Raw genomic sequence first — 9439 nt, 5'->3', positions numbered from 1 at the left:
GACCTATAGCTCATAAGACTATTAGTGAATTCAGCATCGGACCTATAATTACATTTTTGCAACAGCAGGGCATCTTTATGTCATCATCAGAGATGACCTTTAAAGGTTTCTTCCAACCCAATTCTGTGATTCTATGTATGCAGTTAACCATTACTGCACATTTGCAGGACCCACAATGTTGTAAAGTTCACAAGACTTAACACTGGCAAAGACAAGCTTACAAACGAAGAGCCAACATAACAATGTCTAACTGGTCCTACAGCATGAGGTTCAGTAGTCTCATCAGCTATGAGCTTCAACTCAACCAAGTGACTATCGGTCAATACAACTACTGTCTATCCTCCCCGTTCATTATTTGTCTTTCTGACTAAAGCAATAGGGAGAAGGGGTGCTCACACTGGAAAGTCATGCACATTCAAGTGAAGAAAAAATTACTGTTTTGGGGAGAATTCACATCTAGTTTAGGTGGCTAACTTAAGACATGAATTTCCTAAGCAGGCCTGCTCAGACAATAAAAAGATAAACTACTCCAGATGTGGAGCAAGAACGTAATTTAGATGCCTTCACTCTTCCTTACTTCTCCATTGAAACAGACACCACTTGAGAAGGTATTATATTCATTCCCCTGCCCCCAATTTGTGCTGGGAATCTGGTAAGTCACGAGGTTTTTCTTTTGTAACTTTAGAATGCAGAAGGTATTATTTAAGGGTCTCTGAGGCTACATCAAATCCAAGTACCATGCACTGTGCACATGTTCATATTTAGTCATCTGCATAGGCTACTGTGAGTGACACTGGGCCATTTTTACAGGATGAATGTTGGTGCATGAGTAGGGCTTTTGCGGCCTCCCATGACCCTCATGCACCATAATGCCAAGGTTCTGAGAACTATTTACAGAGATGTAAATAGGAGGATGCTGCCTTTCACTGGCAGATGAAATCTACTGTTAGTAGAGAATTGAGTCCCTTCTTCAAGAAGAAAAATTGCTCTCTCACTGTGTATCCTTATCAGACACATATTTAAGATATTACTGGATGTACATACTGAAATTGTGTCAGAAAATTATTTCACAGGACAACTGCCAGAAATTTTTAATAGCAGTTGTAAATCTCTTAAAATGCAGAAAAAAGCAATATAATCCAATAAAAGAAATGTGCTTAAAAATAATCTGAAAGGAGTTAACCACATATACAGGCCATGTATTTCAATTACAACTGAACGTGAACTGCTAAATTTTTAAGGTCAACTGGTTTTGTGTCTATCTGGTTTTCTTATTTTCTAAACACTCTCAATGAAAAACAGGTCAGAGAAAGAGCTAAAGAAAATACAATTTGGAAAGGAGATCCATTAGGAAAAGGTGTGAAACAAGAAAGGGGGGAAAGACATCAGGATTAAACAAAAAGGTGCCCAGGATTCTTTCCAATAAATCCAGATAAGATAAGCACTGGCTTTTCTGGTTGCCAAAATGACCCCTAGTGCTGAAAGACAGTTACTCTATAATAATTTGGAGAGCTGGTGTAAAGAACAAAATTAATTGTTAAGACAGGAAAAAATGGCATAGAGAAACCTAGCAAATGTGGGAATTCAGAATGCTACCAGATCTTATTTTACTGGTGTAAAGTAAAATATATCCAGTTGTGGGATGTATTGTCTTATTTGGTGCTTTGTGAAGCAAAGCAAGAGTTGCTTTCCATTTTACCTTCATAGCTGCTCTGAAAACCGAAAAGCTGAGTTTGACAAAACAATTTCTGTTGTTAGAAAACCACAATCAAAGAAGTGGGGCCAGACAGTTATTTCCCTAGGTTTAGTTCCACACAAGAAAACAATTCTTTCCTCCAACAGAGCACTGTGATCCCTGGAGTCCTCACTCAAAATGGTCGTTACAAATACAGACAGAATCCAAATGCTCAATAAATAAGGACAGACAAGTATGTTTTAAAGCATTTCAAGAAGCTAATTTATTGATTAGAATATAATCCTGGATGTAGATGATCATATTCTAGATGGCTAAAAGGTGTGGGAATTGAAGAGCCCAGCTATTTTCTGTTAAAATTTCTGGCAGTTTTAAGATACCAAAGATAATTCCAAACTTCAGTCAATATATGCCTTATTATTATTACTACTGTATGAAACTTGCATTTCTTTAGCTGAAAGCTGTATGTGAAAATCTCTGCCTATGAATAATGCAGTGCTTCGTGCCATGTCTTGCCTTTCAGACCGGCAGGCAACATGAACACTGTCCCTAGCCAGGGAAGCCCGTCAGCACTAGTGCGACCAGGCGCTGATCCACTTTCTGCTCAGGCAGCACCACAGCAGCCTCTTCCCAGCTACGCAAGGGTGCAAGGTCAGCAGTGAAGGCTCCTCTACTCCCCCTCCTGGGAGGTCCGAAGTTCAGGTGCTGCCTTTCCTCACTTAGTCAACAGCCTGTTTTCTGCTCCAGAAATGAAGTACAGCCGAGCTGGACAGATTTTGTAGATGAAGGCAGGAGCTGGGAAGGGGCAGAGCTCATCTCCCAGCTGTCCATAGAAGGCAGCCCCACTGGCACAGATAGCCACTCCTGCTCTCCTGTGCTGGGGAAGCTCAGGAGGCCACAAGGCGTGACTCTTTTCCATTGAAGTCCCCTTTTTCAGACTATGTCTGGAACACCCCAGCATCCAGGCCTCATTCTTTCTAGCTGCACTGTGGAGTGGCTTCCCTAAGAATCAGACAGCACAGCAGCACTTTGTATAGTGCCTGCAATGCCATCTTCAACCTAGCCACCCCAAACTAGCTGATTTCCACCAGTGACAGTGTTATCATCAGTGAACAAGATTACAAAGAAATGCATGAGCAATCCCAGTGTAGATAGCTGATGCATTTATTGCACCCTGTTTGAATGGCATCTGGCATTTTCAATACCATCATTCAGAAAGAATTGAAACAGCTCTAAACTAGGAGGATGAAGGCAGGGTTTCTAAACGCAGTTTTCGCAGATTTAAAAACAACAACTTTTGCAACAGAATAGGCAAAACTATACTGAAGGAGAAACACGAGCAACTTGTAAAATTGATGACAATGGAGCAAGTCCTTAAGAATGCTTCTCAAAACATCAATCATACTGACTCCCAGCCACACCACACCACCATTACGCAGTCCATGTGCTTTTAGACAGACATCATTCCACAGTACATCGGATTCCAAAATCACCGAGTTTCTGGAAAATAGATTTTGTCCTGATTTTTGTGACAGATGGAGTTGATAGTCTCAGAATAGAAAACAGCGCCAGTTTTGACAGGCAGCAAATACCGATGCCCCTTGTGGTTGGAGACGATGTTGCTCTGGAATTAAGGTAGCACTGAAAAGAAAGGCAATGGGTAAATTCACCACTATTTACTTTGCTATGCTCCTCTCGCTGTGCCTTAATATTTTTATATCTACTTCCTTATAAGCAAAACAAAGCGAACGGAGGACTTCAGAAAGTATTTTGCTTTCACTGAAAACTCTCTAACAGATTTTTAAAAACTTTTTACTAGTTGGCAGATAAATTACCAAAGAACTATACTCAGATCTACTGTATTTCTGTCAACAGACACCTTGTAAGTCTGTGTCTTAAAACCGTGCACAAAAATCTCAGGCGAGAACCTGAGTTGAGTTTAAAATCGGTGGAGTATGTGGCAAGTGGAAAGTTGCAATACTGAAGGCACAGCAATGAAGTACTTACATGGTCGCAGCACACCACTAATAGAGATAGCTTTGTTCTCCCTGAATGTACTAGCACACTGAAACCAGGAGATCTGTCTCTATTTCAGTAAGAACAAACTCGGTCCCATTTTGAGCCTGATCCTCCCTACCTTTCGAAGGGAAGCGGCTCTGCCCTGGCTTGAATCACTGGGAAGTTCGGGAACACGCGTCATCCGGGCTAGAGACCTTTTTTTTTTTTTACCCCCCTCGTTGTAAAGACCAGGACCAGCGTCAGAGCAACGTCCCCGCAAGAGCAGCCCGGAGAGCTCCGCCGCTCGTCCCCGGCGCGGTGCTGCCGAGCACCCTGCGAAGCCGCCACGGCGCGGGCAGCCCCGGGGCACCGGCCCGCCCGCTGCCCGCCGAGCGCCTCTCGCCCGGCCGCCGCGCCGCCTTAACGGGAGGAGGGGCTCCTCGGGGGCCTGTCACTCTCCTTAAGCCTTTCCTTTCAAGCTTTGAATGTGAGCTGCCCTCCAGCCCCCCTCTCTCCTTCCCTCCCTCCAGCACATCGTAAAGAGAAGGAGGGGGAAAAGAAAAAGGTTTCAACAACAGGCTGGGCCAATGGCAAGTGGCGAGGCAGGGAAAGGGGGCCGAGCGAAAGGAGAAAAAAGTGGAGAAAGAGAGAAAGAGAGCGAGAGAGCGCAGGCTGGGGGGGATGTGTAAAAGAAGAAGCGTTGCTAATTTTTTTTTGTTTGTTTGCTTTTCCATGCATGCATAATGGAGCCTAATCAGAGCACGTTGCTGCTGCTCGGAGGGCACTTTTGTATTTAAAGCCTTGCAAAGAAAAAAAGATCCACAGACGGATCCGCAGAGCAGCTTGCAGGGCGTGTTGACAACAGAAGCAGCATCAGTCGCCCAGACAGAAAGAGACCGCGAAGGCTGCCTCTTCTCCTTTCCCCGTGCTCTCGTCTTGCTAGCGGGGAGAGACGTTTCTTCTCCTCGCCACCCTACAGCGCGACCAGTACCCAGAGGGAGTGAGCGGAACCGAGACTGTGAATGGGATCGGAGCGGCTGGCATGTGCAGAGATGCTACGAGCGGAGAGTTAAAAGCGCCCGAGGCAGCAGCAGCTGGGCATTTATTTTGTGGAGGGAAAAAAAAAAAAAAAAAGAGCCGGCTGCATGAAGAGCAGGACAGCACTATGAACTCTCCCGGCCGCCTGGGCGTGGCTGGGGGTGTACTTGGGATCCCCTTTCGTCCGAGCCCCTGTTTGCTCTGACTCCCCCCCCGCACCTCTCCGGGCGCCTCCGCCGCCGCCTCGCCGAGCCGGGAGCAGCGGGAGGTGGGCACAGGACGGCCCTGGACGCCCGCTTCGTACCCACGGCTTCAGCTCCCGGGGGCTGGAAGGCCCCGGGCCCAGCGTGCATGGATTGATGCGACGAGACCTCATGCACACGGCCGGCGGGAGTTTTGGAAACTTTTCCACGGGCTGCAGCTCCTTCTCCTCTTCCTCCTTCTCCTTCTCCTCCTCTTTCTCCTCGTCTACTAGCGCCTCTTCCCCGCTCGCCCGCGGCCACCCCCGTCCGCAATGGTGGCCCGCTCGCCCGCTCGGCACGGAGGCGGCAGGCGGCGGTGGCCGCGGGCGGCCGCCTGGCTGTGGCTGGCGGCGGCGCTGGGCGCAGTGTGGCCGCCGCGGGGCTCGCTGGTGCTGGGCCGGCGACTGATCTGCTGGCAGGCGGTGCTGCAATGTCAGGGGGAGCCCGAGTGCAGCTACGCGTACAACCAGTACGCCGAGGCGTGTGCCCCGGTGCTCCTGCAGCAGCAGCCGCCGGCGGCGGGCGGCGGGGACAGCCCGATGGGCGCTGCAGGCGCAGCCGCCCCCTCCAGGCGGCGGTGCCCCAGCCACTGCATCGCGGCGCTCATCCAGCTCAACCACACCCGGCGCGGCCCGGCGCTGGAGGACTGCGACTGCGCGCAGGACGAAAACTGCCGCGCCACCAAGCGCGCTATCGAGCCCTGCTTGCCTCGCACCAGCAGCCCCGCGGGCAGTGGCCCCGGCGGGTCTGGCCCCGGTGGCCCCGGCGTCATGGGATGCACGGAGGCGCGGCGGCGCTGCGACTGGGACAGCCGCTGCAGCCTGGCGCTGAACCGCTACATGACCTACTGCGGGAAGCTGTTCAACGGGCTGCGCTGCACGCCCGAGTGCCGCGCTGTCATCGAGGACATGCTGGCCGTGCCCAAGGCCGTGCTGCTCAACGACTGCGTCTGCGACGGGCTGGAGCGGCCCATCTGCGAGTCGGTCAAGGAGAACATGGCACGCCTCTGCTTCGGCGCCGACATGGGCGGCAACGGCGCGGGCAGCAGCGGCGGCTCGGACGGCGGCCTGGAGGAGTACTACGACGAGGACTACGAGGAGGAGCCGAGCCAGAAGGGGAGGGACGACGCGGAGGACAATGCCGGCGCCGATCCCGGCTTCGCAGTGCAGGCGGATAGCGTTGGCCGGCCCGCCGCGGCAGCCGCGGCGCTGCTCGCCTCCGTCTTGCTGCCCCTGCTGCCGCGGCTCTAGGATCCCTCCCTCCCCGCATCCTTCCCTGCCTCCCTCTATCACTGTCTCTCTCCACCACTGCCTCCCTCTGTCCCCACCGCCGGGCCGGGCCGGGCCAGGCCCCCTGCGCCGAGCCGCCGCGGGCCTCCAGTCGAGCGCTCCCGCCGCGGCCGGGGATCCGGCCGGCGGGGCCCCTCGGCACGGAGCGGCTTTAAACGTTCCGGCCGTGGATCCCCCGACCCATCGCCCCGGCGCCCCGTCCCCCCGTGTCTCCCTCTCTGCCTCCGCTGCTGCCCGCCGCCCCCCTCCGCCCCCTCGCCCCGGCCCAGCCCTGCGAGTCGGTGGCTGGAGCGGTGGCCGTGGCGCAGGAGCCGCTCGTGTTTCGGGTGTTGGTCTCTCTCGAGCGTGCACTATGCAATTGCTGCCACCCTGCCTTCGTGTTACCAGCGAGCGGAGCGGCTGACAGAAACTGCGAGCGAGGCCGTCAGCTGCCCTCCGGTACAAACCGGGAGTCATAGCACGCTGGTAGTGAGGGTCTTTTAAGAGTTTTGACATGAAGGTTAGTAAGAGGAAAGCAACCCAAACTTGCTGCCAAAGCGTTGCCGTACTGATCAGTCAGCAACTTGACTATCATTCGCCGTGTCTCGCTCTTCGTGATGCCGTGGTGCCTGAAAGGGGTTTACGCCGCATCTGCCATTAATTAAATTTAGGGAAATAGCAGACTGAATAAATTCGGTGGTTTACAGCACTCACTCTTGCACACACATCTTCCCTATAACAAAAGCGTGCCAGCAGCCGTCTCTTCCTCTGTAACCTAGCGACATTAAAAAAATATTTTTTTCAGAGTTGTTGGCTATACTGAACAATGCAACTTTTGTTTTAAAAGAGCTCTGCACTGTCATCTTTGAAAGACACTTTTAAACTCGAGAACATGTGTGTACAAATATCCTGAAAAGTTTTATTGCCTCGTCGTATCAGGGTGCTGACCTCTGGTAAATCTTATATAAAAAAAAGTATTTAAAACTGGGATTTGTTACCAGTCGCTGTTCATTGTATATAGAATTCTATAAATTGTATGCTTTGGGGATAATTTATTTAAAAAAAATAAGAAAAAGTTTGAATTCCGCATCTTATTTGCCAGATAGCTGCATTTGCTACTCGTTTCTGAAAAGGTACAGGTTTTCATTTTATGTTTAAAGGGATACCAGCAACACTGATTAAGTGAAGTATTTTCCAGAACATCAAATGTACAGTGTATTTTACAGATTGAAAGTTAACTTTCTTATTTGAAGAGACTTTATGAACGTGTTAGAATTGTATGAACGCATTTCTGAGCTGCCTTAAACCTTGCATTTTTTATAGGAGGTGTAAAAAAGGCCTGTGTTTTAAATATGTATGGCTTTTTGTATTTTCTAAACGCGTAAATTAGTAAAGAAAGAGCTTTAAATAATGGATGCGGTTAAATTGTTTTCCAGGGACACTTGAACTCTCAGAACCCGCGGTTGGGGGGGGATGGGAGGAAGCGGGAATTGAACCACAGAATAACGAACCAAAAAACACTCAACAAACAAAAATCTCTGTTTGCCTGTAATACTTTACATGGATGTAAATTACTGCTATTCTTACTTTAATGAATAATTACATGCAAAAAGTAAATACAGCTTTGAAAGTACTACTTTAAATGAGTTGTTCATTTTATAATGCGTTGGCATGGTAACTTGCCAGTGCTAGAAAAGAGGAAAGCAATTCAAAGACAGTGCTCGTGTATGTATGTATGCACCGCGCTTTCTTCGTGGGGGTACGTTGCTCTCACTGACTCTTGTAGAAATGCTCCTAGGCGTGCAAACAAGTGGTGAGAAATACATCACACAGAGATGGCAAGCGTTTCGAACAAGGCTTCTCTTGGGGCAGGCAGGGGCACAGGCATCAAGGCGACTGCAACAAAACGCAAAGTTTATCACTCAGCCTGCCTTCTCCCACAACGAAGAATGCAAAAGTAAACACACTGAAGGGATCAGCAATTACTAGATCTTGTAATACTGTTCTTAAGAGTTGCTTTGCGTCGTGTTGAAGCCTGGTTTGCTGCCAGAGCTACTGATCTACACTCAAACACCCTTAGATAAATAATTACACTCTTAAGCTGTGTCGAGTGCTGATACACTTGACCTTGTAAATAGAAATGTTTGCAGTAGGAATAAACTCCAGCATTGGAAAATCTTTTAAACATTAACACAAAAGAGAGAGCTCAGTCCTCTGGGGATTTGAGTTTGGACTGTCAAGCTAGGCACTCACAAAAAAAAAAAAAAAAAAGCAGGGGGAAAACGTTTATTTATCTTCCATTGATGGTGTTTATTTAAAGCTTTTCGTTTTAAAGTCTGTAATTGGAAGGCAAGTCAGAAGTTTAAAAGCTACCACAAATAAACTTTGACTGAGGGGGCAACAGATTAGCAAGATAGTTTTTTTTTCATCTTACCAGATCTTGACAGAGCACAAATCCACATCTGTCTGTTGTATAAATCAAAAAAATTAGAAATCCCTGCTTCTGGATTAGTTATTTCAATTAAAGATTATTTTATTATTTCTTCAGGATGTGAATTTGATTATTTTGCCCAGCAGTAAATGCACACAAGTGCACATGCACACGCATAAACCAACCCCAAATAGTTGAGATACCTAACAAGTGTGTGAGTATGGTGCGCGGCTATGATCTGAAGTTTGTTTTTAAAGTCATCTGAATGGTTGAGTAAGCTTATTGTTAAAACAAAGCTGGAAACTGTTTCTCCAGGAGGAGGACAGAGTAGTTGAGTGAGTCTTGTAAATAGAGTCAGTTTTCTATACAAAGTGTTGAGTTCACAATTGGGTAGGGTTGATCTTAAATACCTCTTCAGAAGATGACCAGAAACATTTTTTCAGTTTGTCAACAGTTAGCACCCATAAGGACTATTTAACTCGTTGTTGATGAAAAATTAAGTCCCAGCTAAAACCTTTATTTTTCTTCAGTTAGGAGTAAAGACATTAGCACTAGAAAATTACTGACAATTAACTGTTACAATAAACTCAAGACTTAATTTTACAAGCTCCTGTCAGAAGCATCTGCCTGGAATAAATCAACGCTGAGCACCACTAGGCAGGGACGACTCATCTGTATGCTTCCTTCTCCACAGAAAGTGGATCGTTTTAATTTAAATAATTGTACAGTAAATACAGCTGAACTAATTCTGTCCTGTGAGCTCCTCTGC

The 9439-nt window shown here is 48.1% G+C and overlaps 1 protein-coding gene across 1 annotated transcript; it reads left to right on the top strand.

Annotated features, from left to right (window-relative positions):
• Positions 1-3878: 3878 nt before the first annotated feature.
• On the top strand, positions 3879-7882 carry GAS1 (growth arrest specific 1). Its single transcript, XM_027670805.1, has one exon. It carries the CDS (start codon positions 5244-5246, stop codon positions 6219-6221), a length of 978 nt encoding a protein of 325 aa, XP_027526606.1. The 5' UTR covers positions 3879-5243; the 3' UTR covers positions 6222-7882.
• The last annotated feature ends 1557 nt before the right edge of the window (positions 7883-9439 follow it).

Source organism: Neopelma chrysocephalum, unplaced genomic scaffold (genome assembly GCF_003984885.1).
Source record: "Neopelma chrysocephalum unplaced genomic scaffold, ASM398488v2 Primary Assembly neopelma1_96936, whole genome shotgun sequence".
In the NCBI taxonomy this organism is placed as follows: Eukaryota; Metazoa; Chordata; class Aves; order Passeriformes; family Pipridae; genus Neopelma; species Neopelma chrysocephalum.
Note: the sequence above shows the minus strand (reverse complement) of the source record. Positions and strands in the feature narration are given on the sequence as shown.